The 23,331-nt window shown below is 36.5% G+C and overlaps 1 protein-coding gene across 1 annotated transcript in view; it reads left to right on the top strand.

Moving 5' to 3' along the window:
• The window catches only part of LOC123383019, a 28,108-nt gene extending 18,829 nt beyond the window's left edge, over nt 1-9,279 (top strand). Inside the window, exon 4 of the mRNA XM_045049571.1 lies at nt 7,115-9,279. Within this exon, the coding sequence (XP_044905506.1) occupies nt 7,115-7,259 (145 nt within the window). The 3' untranslated portion in view covers nt 7,260-9,279. The remainder of the gene's footprint in view (nt 1-7,114) is intronic.
• The last annotated feature ends 14,052 nt before the right edge of the window (nt 9,280-23,331 follow it).

Genomic DNA, 23,331 nt, shown 5'->3' with positions numbered 1-23,331 from the left:
GAAAAACAAATAATCCAGTGAAGAAATGGGCAGAAAACATGAATAGACACTTCTCTAAAGAAGATATCCGGATGGCCAACAGGCACATGAAAAGATGTTCAGCGTCGCTCCTTATCAGGGAAATACAAATCAAAACCACACTCAGGTATCACCTCACGCCAGTCAGAGTGGCCAAAATGAACAAATCAGGAGACTATAGATGCTGGAGAGGATGTGGAGAAACGGGAACCCTCTTGCACTGTTGGTGGGAATGCAAATTGGTGCAGCCGCTCTGGAAAGCAGTGTGGAGGTTCCTCAGAAAATTAAAAATAGACCTACCCTATGACCCAGCAATAGCACTGCTAGGAATTTATCCAAGGGATACAGGAGTACTGATGCATAGGGCCACTTGTACCCCAATGTTCATAGCAGCACTCTCAACAATAGCCAAATTATGGAAAGAGCCTAAATGTCCATCAACTGATGAATGGATAAAGAAATTGTGGTTTATATACACAATGGAATATTACGTGGCAATGAGAAAAAATGAAATATGGCCTTTTGTAGCAACGTGGATGGAACTGGAGAGTGTGATGCTAAGTGAAATAAGCCATACAGAGAAAGACAGATACCATATGGTTTCACTCTTATGTGGATCCTGAGAAACTTAACAGGAACCCATGGGGGAGGGGAAGGAAAAAAAAAAAGAGGTTAGAGTGGGAGAGAGCCAAAGCATAAGAGACTGTTAAAAACTGAGAACAAACTGAGGGTTGATGGGGGGTGGGAGGGAGGAGAGGGTGGGTGATGGGTATTGAGGAGGGCACCTTTTGGGATGAGCACTGGGTGTTGTATGGAAACCAATTTGTCAATAAATTTCATATAAAAAAAAATTCTCTTTGTCTTCAACTTCTGACAGTTTCGCTATAATGTTTCTCATTATAGACCTCTTTAGGTTCATCCTATTTGGAACCTTTGTGCTTCATCAATACAAATGACTATTTCCCTCCTCAGATTTTATGATTTTCAGCCATTACTGTTTAAAATAAGCTTTCTGTCCCTTTCTCTTTACCTCTGGGAATCCCATGATAGGTATCTTTGTTTTTTGATGTTGTCCTATAAGTTGTATAGGCTTTCTTTACTCTTTTTTATTCTTTTTTCCTTTGTCCTTCTGACTGGATAATTTCAAATAACTTGCTTTGAGTTTGCTCTTTCTTATGATTGATCCAGTTTGCCATTGAAGATATTTGTTGCATTTTTTCCATTCAATCTTTGTATTGTTCGGGTCCAGAATTGTGTTTTTTATGCTGTCTGTATCTTTGCTGAACTTCTCATTTTGTTCATGTATTAATTTCCTATTTTTATTTATCTGTTTTTTTCTTGTAGCTTACTGTGCTCCTTTAAGAATTTATTTTGAGAGTCACTTGGGTGGCTCAGTTGATTAAGCATCTGACTCTTGATTTCATTCAAAAGAAATCAATTTTTTAAGTTTATTTATTTTGAGAGAGAGAGAGAGCACGCACACATGAGTGTAAGTGGAGAGGGGCAGGGAGAGAGGGAGAGAGAGTATCCAAGCAGGCTCAGTGCTGTCAGGATAGAGCCAGACATGGCGCTTGATTTCATGACCATGAGATCATGACTTGAGCCAAAGTCCAGTTGGATGCTTAACCAACTAAGCCACACAGGTGCCCTGAGAAATTAATTTTTAAGTCTTCTCCTGCCTTTATATTTCTTTTTTCCCAGCCAGAACCCCATGGTAAATTTGTTTCTCTAACTCATATCAGCACCATCTAGCGTTCTATACTCTGGGTCTTCTGCCAGCCCGACCCTGTCAGTCCTAACCCTAATTTAATCTATTTGTCCATTGTCTTTACTCCTGTTCCTAAGCAGTCAAGTACTGCCATGTGCCCATGTTCATCATAAATACATGATTCCCAGCCTCAGCTGTCTTTTCCATATTGTTCAATAATCCTTTAATTAACTCCATTTTGGCCATCTCAAATCCCTCACAAAAACTATTCTGGACTCTGAACACCACTCACCTTCTCTTTCTGCCTCCATTCCAATCATCCTACATATAAAGTTTTTTTTTTTTTTTTTTAACATTTATTTATTTTTTTGGGAAAGAGCACAAGTGGGGGAGGGACAGAGAGAGAGGGAGACACAGAATCTGAAGCAGGCTCAAATCAAAAAGACTTGATTGCTAGAGTTCCAACAGACATTTCGGGACCATGATATTCCTTTGAAGATAGGAACCACACTCAGTATCAGAACACCGAAGGCATCCTATTCCTAAAACATTGTGGAGTCGTAACATCTGCCCAGGACTGTTCAATTTTAACAACAGATATATGCTACATTACTTGTATTATAAAAATAATAGGGATGAAGAAAAAGAAAGAGAAGCCAATCACAATCCATTCTATAACTCCCTGGGATTTCTTTACACGGAGTTCTACCTCAGTAATATTGGAGGTAGCTTGTAAAGAATGCTTATGCAGTAGTCTGAGTGCATCAGTGTACTGCATTAAAATAGAGTCTAAAAGTTCAGATTCATTGTTTTGACATCTCATTGTCATTTCTTCTTAGGGCTTAAATGTTATATAGAGACATAAAATGTAAAATATTAAGCTATTCATTATCCTGTATTTTTTCCTTGCTTCTAGAATTGGTCCCAAATTTACATCTTTTAAATAGTTATGTTCCAGAAACTTGGCAGCTATATGCTACAAGACTGCCTTTCCATTGAATCACTTCTCTTTGGCATAGACACCAATATAAACAATAGGAGAGGTTTACCTGACTTGGAAAACTCAGCCAAAGTACTGTGGGGTTGGTAGGAAATGTATGTAAATGCATCCTTTGTGGACTATTGGTAAATGCAGGAAGCCAGTAGAAACCTTCAGTCATATCAATGCCAAGCATACAATGGATCCATTGTTTAATCCAAACACAGACACCCACAATATTTACATGAATTTTTTTAAGAATACCAAGTATACTCTGTATGTCCATCTGCACAAGAATATTTTCATAATGCTCCTTTACCATTAATCAAAAGGAGTTGGGGAACCCCAACACCTGAGATTCTCTTCTTAAACCTCTGAATAGAGAGGGAAACATAACTTCTTCCTTTTTTATTATATTCTTTTTAGAATCTATCCTGATTGATAAATAATATCAAATATACAGACCCTAAACATAAGATTATAACCAAAAAAGTATTCCTTTTCATCAATATACTACTAAACATTAAATTAAAATTAAATATCATTAATATTAAGTGTTTAAGAAAACATTACATTTCTAGTAGGAAAAACAAGGTAACATTTAACTACAACTTAACCTAGCAATACTCGTAGATCAATAAAACCAAGTGGAGTTTACCGGGAACACATAAGATTTCTCCATTTCTCCATTGGGCAGAAAAAGGCCATTGTTTTCTACCAAGAGACCACTTCCACCTGACCTGTGTCAAGTTAATCAGAAAGAGAATCAGAATTTCTAAAAGAATTCTATTAGTCACTCTTTTCTCTCTTATTGGGTAGAGAAATGAAGGGCATTGCTCCTTACACCTCATTTACACATCGGTATTACTTTTTATGGAATCTCTCTATTAAAGGAACAGTTAATAGAGTCATCACCATCATAACCATACTGACAACTTCTGGCAGACACAGAATAGAAAAACACTTAATAAATGATGATGCATATAACAGAAAAAAAAAAAGAGCCTGGGCATAAGATAAGAAGAAACAATTTGTACTTCAACTTACAGTTTGTTGTTTTGAAAAAAACACCAGGGCTATCAAGTAGAGGCTTGGTTTCTATGCAGTATTGAAGTAGCCTAGCATCTAAACTCATGTGCACCAATTCACACTGATTTTAATGTTTATGGAGGTAAAGGGCAGAGCATCAACATTCATTCAACATTCAAGTATTTTGGAGCACTTATTATTTGCCAGGCACAGTGCTCTAGATGCTAGTGTGGACATTTTTCTTGTCACTGTTGGTTTTGTTTTTGTTTTTGTTTTGTTTTGTTTTTACATTAATTAGGTTGTCCTTACTAACCTTTTATTTCCTTCCATCCCTTCAAATCCACATGGTAAAAATTTCTCAGTCTTGAAAAATAGTAATGCTCAAAGTTAACTTACATACCTGAAACTACTCCACTAATAAAACAAAAACAACAGCATCTCTCTTGCTTTGAGTTCATCTAATGATTAGACTCTAAAGTTTTCAAAGAGACCTGGCATCTTGGTTGACTTATTAATTTATTTGGCTACAGGTACACTCACATTGCTTAGGACAGGTAAGTGCTAACTGTGAACTAAGAGAATGAAAAGTGAGGACCTGGAGTGGATTCTACTTGTTTGCTATTTTAGGTTAAAGTCAGACTATGTAAATACCCACTTTTTTAAAACTTGTTTTTTAAATAACAGAAAAATTATTAAAGAAAAAATGTAATATCAAAATTAGAAAAAGAGAAAAGTGACTTCTGAGACATGATTCTTTGAATGAGGAAGAAAGGAATTAGTAACTAAAAAATATGCTGATAGAAATACCATGTCTAGAATTACAGAATCTGTGATTTAGTCACCCATAGCTCTGTGACGCAGCTCTCTATAAAACAGTGAAGTGAAGGGAGTAGGGAACTAGAAATCTACAGATGTGGACTCTTTATTCACTGAATTTTGACTTCTCTTTATCCTGTTTGTTCCTTTTCTACAAACTGTATTTGCTGCTCCTGGAACACTTCTCAGACATTTTTATTCCTCCACGCCTTTGCACATGTGCTGTTCCTGTGTGTGGAATGCCCTTCTCACCTTACCCAGCTATTATGATGAGTCTTCAAATTCCCTGAGCAGGAATACAACCTCCCTCTTGTGAGTTTCCACTGCTGTATCTGTAACTCCAACTTTTATTCTTTTTTATGCTAGATGCTCTTCCTTTGTTTTCCCCTTTAACCTGTGAGTTTATGATGAAGGCGTCTTGTCTTATTCATGGGGTCTAGCGACTGTTCCATAATTGCTGCAGAAAGGATGGATGGATGGATGGTTGGATGGATGGATGGATGTTAAACTATAGACTGAGATACGTTCCAGCTCTATAAGGTTCAGTGGATGTCAGGTACCTAATAGAGAAAGTTGTGCATTTATGATTCTAGAATTACATAACTTCTTTATAATCATGACATCAGACGAGGCCAGCTCACTTTTGCCAGCAGTAAGAAAGTTAACTGCAAAGTACAGAAAACAGTAGACTTGCTTACTGCTTTCCAGTGCCTTGGAGCCCCCTGCTGTCCAGAAAAATAAAAATAAATACTGCAACCTCCCCCCAGGCTAATGGTGTTAGACACTTTAACATAAACCTTAAAAACTTACTTTCACCATCTCTTATACCAGGTCATCATTATCAACTGCTTTTATTAAACATCTTCCTTAAGAATCACCCAAGTCTTCTTTATGAGTTTTCAGTTTTTCTTAATGGTACCACCATGATCCACATCATCCTGGATCAAACCGTCCTTCCTCCTCATCCTCTTTCTCAGCAATCATGGTCATGTATTGAACTTTGCTATGTGTCGGGCACTGTACTAAGCTCCTCACATGCACTAAACATCATTTAACCTCTCAGTAGTCTCAATAGCCCTTATTGAGGACAAGCTATTATGTTTTTGTGAAGGGAAAACTGAGGCTTAAGATGGTTAAGTAACTTGTCTTAAGTTATAGACATGGCAGGGCCCTAAGCTGGGATTTGAACCAGGAATTCTGGCTGCAGAGCTCTTAAGCAGGTGTTCCCTTCCAACCCACTGCTTCTGCATCCAGCCTGAGTCCTCCTTTTAAAGCCCTGTGCTACTACAGTTCAGCTCCTTATTATATCACACCTGAACCATGATAAAAGTCCTGGCTGTGCTCCTCCCCTCTTGCTTCATTCTGCTGACATCTGATATTTCACCATTAGTTTTATCAATTTGGTTAACTGGTTTCCTAACATTCGAGAAGTATCCACTCTTTCTAGAATTGCTGGACTTTTGACCTTTAAAGTCCTAAAGCCATGTTTCAAGTCTAAGGGACTTACTTGATCTCTCTTTCCCATCTTGTCATGAGTCTGCTCAACAGACTTCTTGTTGTCTTCTAATGCTGACAGCACTACCTCAACTTCTGTGTTCTTCCACCAAAGCTGGGTTACCAATGGCATAATAACTGGAAGAGTTGGTTTTGGAGACATGTGGGTTTGAGCCCCTGCTTAGCTAGCTACCTATTAATTGCATTATGTTGAACAAGACTTACCATCTAGCCTAATGTGGTAATAGAACTGAATATTTAAAATGTTTTCCCCCAAGTCATTGTACAGATAATACAAAATGAATTTTAATAATTCCATTGTTTTACACTCTTAATACTCTCTTCCCCAAAAAACTTTGAAATAATAATACCTATAATTAATTGACTACCTAACTTGTAACAATAGCATTTACTAGGTGTTTTGTGAAGGGTAAGATATGAGCATATGAAATAATCATTAGATAAGTGAATGTTGTAAGAGCAAATACAAATTAACATTAATGATAATTTATGTTTTTGAATTATTAAAATGTTTTACTAGTAACATACATTAGTAAATGCATGCTAGTTGAATATAAATTGAGCCGTTGTTCACTTTGCTTATTTTTAACCTAAAATCTTTCAGCAGATAATTTCAAACAAGTGACTGGCACACACATTTGAGCATTTTGATTTGATTTGATTTCTATAGAAGATACATTTCAATGCACTTGAGTATGCAGAATCCATTCTCCTTCCTCCCCCAGTTGTCTCCTCTTTCCCATCATATACGCTAAGATGTTTTAAACTTTCTCACCTCTAGCCACGTACAGATGTGGGGGATAGGAAAGAAGAGAATAGGTAGAGGACAAAAGTGGTCTGAACCTCACAGATTGCAGAGTCCTTTTCTGGCTGCTGATAAAGATTTACTTTAGAGGCAAAAACCAACCTGAGAAGACCTCATTGATTCTAAGGTTGCTCAAACATATTGTAATGAAATGGCTAATACTGAATCTAGCTCTTCCATCTCTGGATGTCTATTTTAAAGTACATTTGGCTAAAATTTATACCTGACTTTTATTTTCTTACAGAATTACTCCAAAGAAAAAGGTATTGAATGAAGAGAATATTGGACAAAGATCCAATATACATGTGAAAACTGTGTGTGTTTGTTTGTTTGATGATTATTTTGTGAAATATCTTCTTGGTGAGCAGGTTGTAGGAATGGGAACTTGAAAAGTAGAGCTGAATGTTCCATAATTTGGAACTTGCTTGGAAGCTTAAAGTCAAATATCATTTGGTAATTTTTTTCATCAAAAAATCTATAAAAAATAATGTGAGCTTTGGATGATGTTTACCACTCAACACTGATACCTATTCATCACTAATACCCTGACCTGCTTCCAGAAAGAGGCAGCTTATGAAGTTGAACATTTCCATTGATGGCACTGTGATAAATTTGTGATGGTAGCTCACTGGCTTCTAGGAAAATACAAAGAGAGGGCTACTAAGGCAGATTGGATGAGGATCGGGAAATTGGAGGAATTGCCAAGAAAAGTCAAGGCCAAAAGAGAAAGACAAGGCCAATCATGAAGGCTTCTCTCTGTCCTATCAGGAGTATAACATAAATAAGTAGGATACAGAAAATACCTGAATTAATCATCAGAAACCAACTATGTCTGCAACTTTGAATAATCCTCAAACAGGCAAGGAGCAACATATGTAAGTTTCCAGTGGTCAGAAATGTCTTTCCTCAACATCAGTATTGTGTCCTAATCATGAAACCTATGCATCTACAGCCCCAAGGAAGCTCCATCCTCAAAGAACAAGAATGCTATTTTTACTTGTTCAGCCTGTTAGTATACTTCACCAAGGAGGGAGACATTGGGTGATCTCTTTTCAAAAGATCTTCAACAGGGATTTTTGATTTTCTAGGTAATTATAAGTTAATTTAAAAAAATGTTTCAAAGTATCTGGGTACCTTGCTTCTCAAGAAGGAGTTCATCAAGGTTTTATTTTAGTGATTCAAGGCTTTAGGTTGAAGCACTAAATATACATCTGAGTAGAATAATGGGGAAGATTCTTCATTACAGCTTTTAGTAATCAAATAAGAAAATGTTATCTAGAAAGAAGTCAAGGTACAGCATGATGACTATAGTTAACGATTCTGTGTTGCATATTTGAAAATTGCTGAGAGAGTAGATCTTAAAAGTTCTCATCGCAAAAAAATAAGTTGTAATTATGTACAGTAACAAATGTTAACTAGACTTCTGATCCTTTTACATATATGTGAATATTAAATCATTATGTTATATACCTGAAACTAACATAATATTGTGTGTGAGTTATATCTCAATAAAAAAAGAAAAATTTTTTAAAAGTTAAGGCATAGGAAAAAGACTAAGGATGTAGGTATTAGATGAAACAATCAGAAAGCACTCAGTAAAAGAAAGATTTATGACTCTGTATCTTTTTTTAAGTTTTCTGATAAAAGGTAATGTTCACTGAGGAAAGCTTGAAAAATATAGAGGGATAAATACCACTCAGTTTCACTACTTGGGCACGACTGCTGTTAATATTATGGTTTTCAAAGTTTCTTAACCTCTATGAGCTTTAGTTGCTTTATCTGTTAAATGAAGTTAATAATAGTACCAACCTCATAAGGTTATTCTGAGAATTAAATAGATAAAACACGTGAAAGCTTAATGTTTGGTCAGAGTATGCACACACACAAAAGATTAGCTGTCATTATATTTCAACGCCTATCTCCATTATTTTTAATTTTGCAAATCGGAGTCATACTTAACTTTTGTTTCATATCATGGTTTTTTTATTAAAATATTATGAACATCTTCCTAGGCCCTTAAAATTCTTTACAATGTATATATAATAGCTTTATAGTATAGTATTCCGTGCTGTAGAATACGTGGTTCTCAGTCAGGTGCAATTTTGCCCCCAGTGGACATTTTGAAAGTTTGATTGGCACGTTTTGATTGGCACAACTGGGGAAAGTGAGCATCTAGGGTGCCGCTAAAAATCCTACAATGTACAGGAAAATCCCCCACAATTCTCCAGCCCCAAATTTCAAAAGTGCTGCGATTGAGAAACCTGAGAATATATCATGATTTTTTTAAAACAAGCCATTCTTATTAGACATTTAAATAAAATGCATTCGTATACATAACATTGGGATGAATACCCTAGTAATTACTACTTGCTGAGGCTGTTCTGTGGTGTGCATGATTATTTACTTTAAATTGCATCAACATAGCATGGGGCAGGGGTGGGGGGTCGGGACAGAGGGCAAGGGGGGTTGCAGGCATGCAATTGGCAGTGTAATGCAGATTATCCCTAATCCACATTGTAGGGACAATTAATTACTACCTCAAATGTGCTAAAAAGGATCGACATTTTAAGAGATTATTTGGTACTTAACGTACTCTTTTCAATAGCTATACCAGGGGGTGTGTTAGTTAACATAAGCAGTATTAAAAATAATCTTTCGTTTGTGTAATGGGTGGTTGCAACAGGTGATTAAGAATTGGTTAATGTGTCCTTGAAATATGCTTATTGATATCTATACCAAAGGGTGTGTTAATTAGCATAGGTGGTATTAAAAAATAATTTTTATTGGTGTAATGACTGATATTTCCTATAAGTGACTGAGAAGGAATAACTTACAAGACACATCACTCTTGGATGCCTGGGATGTAGGAATAGGACAAGCTCAGGAATCCAATGCCATTGGTAAAGTATTTGAGGGCAAGAGTTCTTTTGGTCACTAGTCCCTCCGTCCATAACAGACCCTGAAGCCTATTAGACTCAACACTCATGTCCCTGCCTTTAGGCTATTGTTGTGTTAGCCTTTCAAGCAAGGTGCTCCTAACTGCACACAAACCAGAAAGTCAGTGTCTCTGAGAGAATTGCAGGTAGAATGTGTTCAATCTTGTTTGGGGGAAATATAACTAACACGTCAAAAACATAATTTCCCTGAAATTATTGCTTAGGACAAAACTATCCTGAAACATACACACACACCTGGAGGTAAAACCCAAAAGACTGCTGTTTGGAAAAAAACTGGCCATATGGTCATCAGATAGATTTGAGTTAATCTAGATACTTCATGGATTTATGACTTGAGTCAAGTTACTCCTCTGAGCCTGTTTCCCTCATAAAACAAGGATCATAATACCACCAACTTTAGTGTAGTGTTTTGTGTTTTCATTGTGTTCTCTTTTGGGGGAAAAGGAGGTTAGTCTTTCTTTTGTTCTTTTAGTGGGAGTTAGCTTTTTTATTTGATTTCACTAGTTTACTCGGGGAGCCTGATATTCACATTTCTCTCCCACCCACCCTGTATTCAAGTGCAACACTTCTCGAATTCTCCCACCCAACTTCTGGGATAATTCTAGAAAGAGCTCCTCAGACAGAGGGAAATAGATCCTGTTCTTTGCCCTCAGGAAAGATTATTTGCATTTTATAACTAGAAACACAAAAAGTATACAGTTCTCCAAAATCACAAAGGTAGTATGAGTATGTTAATGATGTATATGTATACATATGAAGAAGTATCAATGTAGGTTCATCAGTTAAAACAAATGTACCACTCAGGTAGGGGGATATTCATAGTAGGAGAGGCTTGGAGGTGGGAGTGCAGAGGTAGGGGGTATATGGGAAATCTCTGTTACTTCCTGTTCAATTTGCTGTGAACTTAAAACTGCTCTAAAAATTATAGTCTATTTTTTTAAAATATAACTAATAACAATACTTTCATCATGGGCTTTGGGAAGAATGGAATGAGCTATCTATAGGGAAAGCTCTTAGTACAATGCCAGGCATATTATAACTGCTCAGTGTTTATCATTGCTATTGTCATTGGGAAAAACATAAACAAGGCAATTGCTTAATTTGTACATGTATTTCCTGCATAATAATGAAATAATCTAAATACTTGGTTAAAAAAAGGAGAGGGACAAAGAGAAAGCAGGCAAAAACCTCTTTGATCTTGGCCACAGCAACTTCTCATTCAACACGTCTCTGGAGGCAAGGGAAACAAAAGGAAAAATGAACTATTGGGGCCTCATCAAAATAAAAAGCTTCTGCACAGCAAAGGAAACAATCAGCAAAACTAAAAGGCAACCGACCGAATAGGAGAAGATATTTGCAAATGACATATCAGATAAAGGGTTAGTATCCAAAATCTATAAAGAACTTATCAAACTCAACACCCAAAAAACAAATAATCCAGTGAAGAAATGGGCAAATGACATGAATAGCCACTTCTCCAAAGAAGACATCCAGATGGCCAACCGACACATGAAAAAATTCTCAACATCACTCATCATCAGGGAAATACAAATCAAAACCACAATGAGATACCACCTCACACCTGTCAGAATGGCTAACATTAACAACTCAGGCAACAACAGATATTGGCAAGGATGCAGAGAAAGAGGATCTCTTTTGCATTGCTGGTGGGAATGCAAGCTGGTGCAGCCACTCTGGAAAACAGTATGGAGGTTCCTCAAAAAATTAAAAATAGAACTACCCTACAACCCAGCAATTGCACTCCTAGGTATTTATCCAAGGGATACAGGTATGCTGTTTCAAAGGGTCACACCAATGTTTATAGCAGCATTCAACAACAGCCAAAGTATGGAAAGAGCCCAAATGTTCATCGATGGATGAATGGATAAAGAAGATGTGGTATATGTGTGTGTGTGTGTGTGTGTGTGTGTGTGTGTGTGTGCAATATGCACACATACATACAGTGGAGTATTACTCGGCAGTCAAAAAGAATGTAATCTTGCCATTTGCAACTATGTGGATGGAACTAGAGGGTATTATTGTAAGCGAAATTTGAGAAAGACAAATATCATATGACTTCACTCATATGAGGACTTTAAGACACAGAACAGATGAACATAAGGGAAGGGAAGCAAAAATAATATAAAAACAGGGAGGGGGACAAAACCTAAGAGACTCTTAAATATGAAGAACAAACAGGGTTACTGGAGGGGTTATGGGAGAGGGGATGGGCTAAATGGGTAAGGGGAATTAAGGAATCTATTCCTGAAATCACTGTTGCACTATATCCTAATTTGGATGTAATTTTTTTTTAATTAAAAAAAAAAGGGAGAGGGAAATGACGTACTGTGTGAAGTACTTGGAACTACAATGCAGGTGTCCTATCTCAAACATTTAACAGTTCTTAATCCAGCAGACATTTCTTGCCCATTTGCTATGTATAAGGCGCCCTGCTGGGCATGGGGAATACAAAGATGAGTGAGACCCAGCCAGCCCACAAGGCTGGAGAATTGCAAACAAGTATGTGTGGTCAAGAGTCACAGGGAGGGGAGTCATATTCAAACACTAACCATTTTAAATATCAAGGGAGAATAGATCTGACTCACAATAAGAAATGGAAAGAAAGCTCTGAAACTTTACTGAAGGATATAAAAGAAGGATAAATGGCCATTCACACTCCCTAAATTAATCCATAAAGTCAATGTAATCCAATTATGCCAGTGAATTGAGTTTTTTTAACTGAACCAGTTTTCAAGCTCAAACGTAATCATAAATTTGTGAAACTATCTAGAAAAAATTAAAGACTAGCCTTACCCAATATGCTGTGTTCCATCTTTTTTTAAAAAAAGGCTGAAGCCACATGGATAGCCACATGGATTTATGCATAGTATGATTTGAGATGGGTAAAAAATGTTTCTCTCCTCTTCTGCTTCTTCTATCCTCCTTCTTTTTCTTCTCTTCCTCCTTTTTCCCTTTCTTCTCTTTCTCCTTCACCTCCTCCCCTGCCTCCCTCTTTTAATGTAGAAATATTTTTTGAACTTGGGCAGGTGATCCAACAGACCAGTTTGAGGATCTGAAAACTGACCACCAAAGGTGTGTATGTATACACACACACACACACACACACACACACACACACACACACACATATATATATATTCCATTTGGAGACTAAGTTACTCGAATGAGGCACTGATGTGCCGAGCAAAGGAGTTTGCAATTTCTCCCATAGCCAGGGTTGCTCTACTTCCACACTGTTGACACTGAAAAATGTGGAGAAACTGTCTGTTGTTGCAAGGGAGGTTGTCCTCTGTAGTACATGGAAGACTGTGTAGCAGCATCCCTGGCCTTTAACCACTAGATGCACTAGCAGCACTGCCCTCCCAAATGCAACAACCAAAATGCCTCCAAAGATTGCCAGATTTTGGAGAATAAAGTCACCCCTAGCTAAGCACAGTTGCCCTAAACAAAAGATAAGTCATTAAAGAGTTTAAAGGAATAAGACACAATAAAAATTGCAAGGTTGTTTTTATTGCATTTAGAAGCAATTGCAGGGCGCCTGGGTGGCTCAAACAGTTAAGCGTCTGACTTCGGCTCAGGTCATGATCCTATGGTTCGTGAATTTGAGCTCCACATTAGGCTCTGTGCCCACAGCTCAGAGCCCGGAGCCTGCTTCGGATTCTGTGTCTCCGTCTCTCTCTGCCTCTCCCCCACTCATGCTCTGTCTCTCTGTCTCTCAAAAATGAATAAACATTTTAAAAAATTTAGAAACAATTGTAATGTTATGGGGGAAAGCCTAATACACTTTTTTTTAATGTTTTTATTTATTTTTGAAGGAGAGAGACAGAGCATGAGTGGGGGAGGGGCAGAAAGAGAGGGAGACACAGAATCTGAAGCAGGCTCCAGGCTCCGAGCTGTCAGCGCAGAGCCGAATGCGGAGCTCGAACTCACAAACTGTGAGATCATGACCTGAGCCGAAGTCAGACACTCAACCGACTGAGCCACCCAGGCGCCCCAAGCCTAATACATTTTTTAAAGAGGTGGTGCAAAAGGAGAATCTTTGGGGATATTTGCCTGTCCAAAACCAAAACACGCTCTAAAGCTTTATTATTTAAACTGTGGTGCTGACCTAAGAATTGATAAAGAGGGGCATCTGGGTGGCTCAATTGGTTAAGCATCCCACTTCGGTTCAGGTCATGATCTCACAGTTTGTAAGTTCCAGCCCCATGTGGGGCTCTGTGCTGACAGTGCCGAGCCTGGAACCTGGAGCCTGCTTTGAGTTCTGTGTCTCCCTCTCTCTCTGCCCCTCCCCTGCTCACACTCTGTCTGTCTCTCTCTCTCTCTCTTTCTCTGTCTCAAAAATAAACATAAAAAAATAAAAAGAATTGATAAAGAGATCTAAGAAATGGAACAAACCATCTAAAAACGGATTAATATTTAAAAAAATAGGGAAATACTCCCACATAATATGAAGATCTATTTGTGTAAATTGGTACAATCCTTGGAAAGCTACTGGTCTATATGTATCAGTTTAATAAAATGTTCATGTATTCTGGGACTGTATACTTATCAGAATACTGTGAAATTGTTACAAATGATAACATGGATACATGTTTATGATACATTCATAAATGAATAAAATACAGAATATAATATGTGTGTGCATATTGAATAAAGAATGCAATATACATTTTGAATGTGTATTCAGTATGAACATATTAAGTTAAAACTGTTTAGGAGAGTGTACAATATTATTTAGAGTGTTTTTCTTTAAGTAGTAAATATTTCATAGGATATTTTTCTGCTTTTGATTTCTCTTTATTTTGAAACTTTTTCTATAATGGGTGTGTGTCAATTAAGGGGAAATTTTGCAAAAATTAGAAATTATAATTTAAAAATTTAATGGAAAATTGGCCATATACTCATGGGTTTATTTCTGAGCTCTCTATTCTCTTCCACTGATCTGTGTGTCTATTTTTGTGCCAGTAACAACTATCAAAGTATTTTAATTACTACAGCTTTGCCATATGTCTTGAAATCTGGGGTTGTGATACCTCTAGCTTTGTTCTTCCTTTTCAAAACTGCTTTGCCTATTCAGGGTCTTTTGTGGTTCCATAGAAGTGTTAGGATTATTGGCTCTAGTTGTATGAAAAATGCTGTTGGTATTTTGATAGGGATTGCTTTGAGTAGTATGGACATTATAATAATATTGGTTTTTCCAACCCATGAGCATGGAATATCTTTCCATTAGTTTGTGTCATCTTCAACTTCTTTTATCAGTGTTTTATAGTTTTTAGAGTATAGGTCTTTCACCTCCTTGGTTAAGTCTATTCCTAGGTATTTTATTCTTTTTGGTACAATTGTAAATGGGATTATTTTCTTAACTTCTTTTTCTTCTACTTCATTATTAGTGGATAATAATGCAACAGATTTCTGTATATTAATTTTGTATCCTGCAACTTTACCAAACTCAATTCTGTATACAGTATCATGTCATCTGCAAGTGGTGAAACTTAACTTTTTCCTTACTTGATGCCTTTTATTTCTTTTTCTTCTCTGATTGCTGTGGGTAGGACTTCCAGTACTATGTTGAATAAAAATGATGAGAGTGGGAAAGCTCCCAGACTTTCACCACTCAGTATGAGGTTAGCTGTGGGTTTTTCATATATGACCTTTATTATTTTGAGTTGTGATAAAGAAGGCAAGAATATACAATGGGGAAAAGATAGTCTCTTCAACAAATGGTTTTGGGAAAACTGGATAGTTACATGCAAAAGAATAAAACTGGATCACTTTCTTACACCATACACAAAATAGACTCAAAATGGATTAAGGACCTAAATGTGAGACCTAAATCCATTAAACTCCTAGAAGAAAACATAGGCAGTAACTTATTTGACATAAGCCAGAGAAACATTTTTCTAGATATGCCTCCTCAGGCAAGGGAAATAACAGCAAAAATAAATAAGTGGAACTACACCAAAATAAAAAGCTTCTGCATGTTGGAGGAAACCACCAACAAAACAAAAAAGGCAACCTATTGAATGGGAGAAGATATTTGTAAATGATATATCCAATAAGGGCTTAATATCCAAAGTATATAAAGAATTTATACAACCCAACATCAAAAAGAACCAAATAATCCAATTAAAAATGGGCAGAGGGCCTGAATAGACATTTTGCCAAAGAAAACATAGGAATAAATGGATGGCCAACAGACACAAGAAAAGATGCTCAACATCACTAATCATCTGGGAAATACAAATCAAAACCACAATGAGATATCACCTCACACCTGTCAGAATGGCTAAAATAAAAAACACAAGAAATAACAAATGTTGGCAAAGATGTGGGGAAAAAGAAACACTCATGGGCTGTTCGTGGGGATGCACACTGGTGCAGCCACTGTGGAAAACAGTATGGAGGTTCCTCAAAAAATTAAGAAAGAATTACCATATGATCCAGTAATTCAACAACTGGTATTTCCCCAAAGGAAAAAAAAAAACACATTAATTTGAAAAGATATATGCACTGCTATATTTATTGCAGCATTATTTATGATAGCCAATATATGGAAACAACCCAAGTATCCATCGATAGAGGAATGGATAGAGATGATGTGGTATGTGTATGCACAAACACACACACACACACACACACACACACACACACACACACACACAAATGGAATATTACTCAGACATTAAAAGGATGAGAGCTTGCCATTTGCAACATGGATGGATCTAGAGGATATAATGCTAAGTGAAATCAGTCCAAGAAACATAAATTCCATATGATTTCACTCATGTATGGAATTTAAGAAACAAAGCAAATGAACAAACAGAGAAAAAAGAGACCAAAAAAAAAAAAAAGGCCAGACTCTTAACTACAAAGAATAAATTGGTGGTTGCCAAAGGGAAGGTGGGTGGGAGAGGGGTGAGATAGATAAAGGAGATCATGAGTATACTTATCATAATGAGCACTGAGTAACATATAGAATTATTGAATCCTTTTATCGTACACTGTATATTAATTATACTTTGATAAAAAAAAGAAAGGGGCACCTGGGTGGCTCGGTCAGTTGAGCATCCAATTCTTTATTTTGGCTCAGGTCATGATCTCATGGTTGGTGAGATTGAGCCTCATGTCGGGCTCCAGGCTGACAGCATGGAGCCTGCTTGAAATTCCCTCTCTCTTCCTCTGTCCGTCTCACCCACTCACACTCTCTCTCAAATTAAATGTGTGTGTGTGTGTATACATACATAAAAATTTAAAAATAATAAGAATGTTCTGATTGGTTTGATAGTTGTATTTCTTATGGCAAATTAATAGGTGGCTCTTTTTGTTTGACAAATCAGAAAGCAAAAATGTGGCTCATATTTATGTAACCAGCTTGAGAGTCAAATAAACTTCCTATAGTACATTCTTTCCTCTAAACATAATACATAAACTTATTAATCAAGTGTGAACCTTTCTTCCAATGTCAGCATTATAAATCGGCTCTGTCTTATACCTTAAAAATTTTCACCAGAATGGGAACATTTCTATTTAAATAAAAAAGCTATAACCCAAAGATCTTATTCTAGGAGTTGTTTAAATTTTTAAACACCTCTCAATGGATATTTATGAGTCTTGGACCAGAGAATCAATTTTTGTCTTTCTAGTAACTACTTGAGATTATGAAATTCAGTAGAAATATTTTATTATATTAATTAAGAAACATTGTAGGCACATGTTTAATAGTAATAGCAATCAAACAGTATTATTAATGAAGGGGTGGATGTAAAAAAATGCTATTCCTCACTAAAACTTATCTTGATTCACTTTCTAAAAATAACTCAATATACTTTATTTCTCTGATACATTTATTACAATTCTCTGTGAATATCATTTAGCCTAGGTAGGATATTTCATTAATTAAGTATAAATTGTACCTTGTCAAAGCAGGAACTAATAAAGTTATGTGTAAGTATTAACATAACTGAGCATAAATGATGAAAATTAATCTAACCAAGATGCCAATCATAAAAATAAATTACATGGGTTGAAGAAAAATGTGAACATCAAATAAAAAAGGAATTGCATTCTAAATCTAAGGCAAGGTACATGGGTAGGGTTGACTTCCAGATAAAGACAGTTTTAGGTTCACAACTATAACCAGTCTTAACTTCAAACTAACAAATTTTAATTTAGTTTCTTATCCTGAGCTGCATCCATATGTCTCTATTTCATGATGAATACCATCAAGAATGACAACGCAGGATGAGTTAAACCATCATGAAACTCCTCCTAAATAAAACGCCAGCAATGTGAAGGTAAAGAAGACAAATTAAGTCTAAAATTAATGCACAGGGACATCTGGGTGGCTCAGTCGGTTAAGTGTCCAACCAGCTCAGGTCGTGATCTTACAGTTCATGAGTTTGAAACTCGCGTCAGGCTCTGTGCTGACAGCTCGGAGCCTGGAGCCTGCTTCAGATTCTCTGTCTCCCTCTCTCTCTGCCTCTTCCCTGTTCACACTCTGTCTCTCTCTCTCCCCCCCCCCAAAGTAAATAAACATTAAAAAATTTTTTTTGATAAAATTAATGCACATTACCAGCATCCCCAAAACACTGACTCATGAACAGGCCAAAGCAAACCCTTTGTTACATATTCTTCAATTTTCAATGTTTCCTGGATAACTCAGTAAGTACCGGATTTTTCCAACAGAAAACAAATGTCTCTCCAAGAAGCTATGAGTAAATAGTAGCAATAATAGTGCTAATAGTAAATTGTCAGGAGAAACATTCAATGAAGGCAAAAAAAAAAAATACACTAGGTTATTTCTATTTCATTGTTTCCATTCATTTTTTAAATTGAAGAATAATTTCTTATATTAGTTTCAGGTGTGTAATATTCAACAGTTCTATACATTACTACTTATTATGATAAGTGTACTGTTGATTTCCTTCACCTATTTCACCCATCCCCCTACCCACCTCACCTTCCATCTGGCAACCACCAATTTATTCTGTGTATTTAAGAGTCTGGCTTTTTTTGTCTCTTTTTTCTCTGTTCATTTTTTTTCTTAAGTTTCATACATGAGTCAAATCATATGGGATTTATCTTTCTCTGACTTACTTTACTTAACATTATTCCCTCTAGATCCATCCATTTTGTTGCAAATGGCAATATCTTATTCTTTTTTATGGCTGAGTAATATTCCATTATGCACACACATGCACACACAGAAACCCACAGTGATCTTTCTTATATTGTACTTTTCAATGCTCACAAACACCCTGTAAAATAGTCACTTTGAACTATTCCCATTTTACAGATGAGGAAACTGAAGCAGAGAGAAGCCAAGTAATCTTATGTTGGAAGATGGACCAGATGGTGGGGCTGGAAATATGAAGCCAGGAAGTCTCCCTGTAGAATCTACATTTAAAAGCACTATCTGCCTCACTTCACAATCTTTTCTTTTTTTTTTTAATAGCATTTCAATAGAATGTCATATAGTTACTGAAACTTCAGGTTTTTTTGAGTTTATTTATTTTGAGAGAGAGAGCAGGGGAGGGGCAGAGAGAGGGAGAGAGAGCGAGAGAGAGATTGAGAGAGAGAGAGGGAGAGAGAGAGTTTCGAGCAGGCTCCACACTGTCAGAATGGAGCCCAATGCAGGGCTCGATCCCACAAACCATGAGACCACGACCTGAGCCAAAATCAAGAGTTGGTTGCTCAACCAACTGAGCCACCCAGGCTCCCCACTTCATGATCTTTTCTTAATGTCAAGGGGACTCTAATACTTTGAGAACAGACATATAACCTCTTCTATTGTACTATTGAGTCTTATCATTTTAACCATTGCCAATTTGTGTGAGTTGCTTCCATTTAGTCGCAACAATGAAAGTGAACCCAGAAATTTTGATGGCCACCAATTCTAAATTAACCATGTTGCTACCATGGCCATCTGTGACATTGGCTACATGTTTGTACAGGTTCCTTCTTCATTACCAGGACTAAACTTCCTCCCTTGTCTACCTCGCAACTCTCAAACCTTCAACACTCAGATTAAAAGAAATCAGTTGCCTATTTTAAAACGTGCTGATACTCCTGGGACAGTGCAATGAGTCACAACATCCTCTGGACTCCATAGCATCCCTGGAATTTTACTCATCTATCACTCACTACATGAATTGTAGACAGTATGTGTACCTGCCTACATAAAAGCTTCATGGAGATAGGACCAGCATCTTATTTATCTTGGTCTTCCTTATCATACCAGTTATGTGCTTAAAAAAAATATAGGATGTTTGGGGCACCTGAGTGGCACAGTTGGTTAAGTATCCAACTTCGGCACAGGACAGGCACAGCACACTCACGGTTCGTGAGTTCAAGCCCTGCATTGGGTGAGCTCAAGCCCGCTTCAGGCTCTGCACTCTCTCCCTCTCTCTCCCTCCATCTCTCTATCTCTGCCCCTTGTGGGATATTCTCTCTCTCTCTCTCTCTCTCTCTGTCTTTCTGCACTTCACTCACACTCTCTCTCTCTCAAAAATAAATAATAAATTGTATTTAATGTAGGCTGTTTCATGAATGTTGTAGAAACATAAAATCTAGTCCAATCTTATTTTTGCTGTTTGAATTCCTTGTACTACAATTCTTCTAGTATATCTACTGAGGGCTATGTGAATGTGAGCATAGGGTCCAGTTGTTTTGTGAGTATTTAGCTCTGGGTATGAGGAAACTCAGGAATTGGGAAGAAAGTAAGTAAACATTAGGTATAAGATATTTTTATGTGTTTTTATGTAAAAAGTAATACTAGTTGTAGAAAAATATAATCACAAGACAAATCTGTAATGGCATCACATTACTTTAACATCTATATTCCATCTAATCTTTTTAATAGTTGTTCTTAAGCCATTAAAAAATAAAAAGGAATAATAATAAAGCCTCCTGAAAAAGTAAAATATTTTAGTTTAAATGATATGTTAAAAAGAGTAAAGGAAATGAGTAGTTACTAAAGACAGATATGGTGATCAATAGTAATTCCATTCATTCATTCATCAAATTACTATGATTTGGCATAGTATCCTGCACTGGTTAACCCCTGATAGATTAAACAGAACTGCAGAAAACATTTTCTCTTCTATCCAATAAGTTCACCCATGAAAAATTTCCAACCACCCACTGAGCAAAAACAAATTAAGGATAATCCTTGCCTTAGGTGAATATATATACTAATCTCTTGTCAACCTGTGGGGTCTATCATCCTGGAAAATCGTACTTTTGTCAAGCATTAGGTTGGCACAAGCCAGGGTCTCATATAAAATAGGGAGTTATAATGATTGAAATGGCAATTTTAAATATATTCTTAAAAGAAGCAGCTTCCAAAACAAATCAGATCCATGGCATTAAAACCCAGACATATTAGGTAACACTTTCATTAATCACCTTCTTCTGTTGTTCAGGATACATTGCTATGGTATCATTTTGCTAAGACAAAAATGATTTCTCCACAATTTTAATACCTTGCAGGTCTTTTAGGTCTTCATATGCTTGAACTAGCCCTTACTGGCTTGAAATGTAATGTGGTTAACACTTGCATTCTTGCTATTTGTTTCAACGTGCTCAGCAACATCTGCCTTATCATAAATGATCACAGTGCTTGAGGGCAAGGTTTTCCTGATCTCATATCTGTAGAGATGGAGCTTATACACACACACATACCACACACACACACACACACACACACACACACACACACACACACACACACTTTCTGTCTGTAATATCCTCATTAATTATACACCTGTGATCTCCAAGAGTGAAGAGCTAAATTTGGGTTCATTAACAAGACTGAACTAAACCACATATTTTTTCATTAATGTTGTTTATATATACAAGACCTCATTAGCTTTGTAAAAAAAAAAAAAAAATCAATGCCTAGTATGAGACAGAGCCCTATTTTGTAATGTTATTCCAAACCTGCCTCTGGGAAGAAATTAGCCCTCCTGAAAAAAATGGATAAGCATTTTCTCATGAGGTCTAATGGGTTTAAGACTTCTGAGAAAGCAATCATTCATCCACCCTCCCAGCTGACTCACTCAGAGACTATTACAAAACATTACTTTCTATGATTCAATATAGATTAGATAATCATCCCCTTTTCCTATAAGTGTCCTAACTTACCAAGACTGAATCCTTGAGTTAAACTTCTAGATGCCTTTTTGCTTGTGTCTTGCTCATAATTAACTCCTCCAAAAACTTTTTTGAACATCTCCATTAGCATCATAGTTTACAAAAGAATCTTCTAGTAAAGAAGACAGTGAAATAAGTTGATAATTACAGCGCAGTGTAATAATGCCACTTTATAAATCTATCCAGTGTGATAGATTGAGATGTGTTGAAAGTAGACTGGGACTGGGTTAACACAAGAGAAATTGAAGGTTGGAGAATTTCTGTGAATATTTTATAGACCACTTTTCATTCAATGTGTCTGTTTAATCATTAGTTATAAGATAGGTATCATTTCCTACCTATTTTTGCTAAAAGTACATTGTTTTACCTTTGTGACAGCTCACGCAAATCTTTTGGGAATGGCTTGGAATTTAACCACCATGGTAATGTCATTATTTATGAAAAAATATGTTACAAATTCTAACCAAAAAAAAAAAAAAATCCCAAGTTGACATTTGAAACAGAGCCAATTGGTAATTCAAGACTTCTTGCTATCTGTGTGGGAGAATATAAAATGATGAAAATAATTCTTAGATAAATTCAACTGGATTATGCTCAGCAAGATCATTCTCAAAAAAGCAACTCTGATTTTTGAGTTAAAGTCCCAGGTATTTGATAATAGGAAGGAGAATTTCAGCTGATGGACATGATAACATTAGTCACAGAATATAAATCTTCTGTTACAAATCAATCCATTGGCATTCTGGTGTGTGAATTAGTCTTTTGTAAGTTGGAAAAGTCTGTGTTAGGGGCAGCTGGATGGCTCAGTCAATTAAGTGTCTGACATCAGCTCAGGTCATGATCTCATGGTTCATGAGTTCAAGCTCTGTATTGGGCTCTGTGCTGACAGCTCAGAGCCTGGAGCCTGCTTCAGATTTTGTGTCTCCCTCTCTCTCTCTCTGCTCCCCCCCACACCTCTCAAAAATAAACATTAAAAAAAAAGTCTGTGTTAATGCTAAAGTTGAGTCCTTGTATATACACACAAGGTAACAGAATCAGTCCAAAGGCTTTAACTAGATATTGACTCTGTCCTTGGTGCTGTCCAGGTAGTATTTCTTATTCGCTTCATTGTTTACTGTTAATGACTTGGATAAAGTTATAGCCAAAAAATTTCCAGAAGACACTGTTAACAAAATCAAAACTGAAAAAGACCTATATGAACTAAGATGAACCAAAAATTCACAAATAAGAAGTTAACTAAGAACAAATGTAGGAAACAATTGCACAAATCCAGGAAGATGTGACTTAACAGCAGCAGGTATAATAATAATTTTAAAAATCAGAGGGGCTT

This window comes from Felis catus, chromosome F2, assembly GCF_018350175.1.
Source record: "Felis catus isolate Fca126 chromosome F2, F.catus_Fca126_mat1.0, whole genome shotgun sequence".
In the NCBI taxonomy this organism is placed as follows: Eukaryota; Metazoa; Chordata; class Mammalia; order Carnivora; family Felidae; genus Felis; species Felis catus.
Note: the sequence above shows the minus strand (reverse complement) of the source record. Positions and strands in the feature narration are given on the sequence as shown.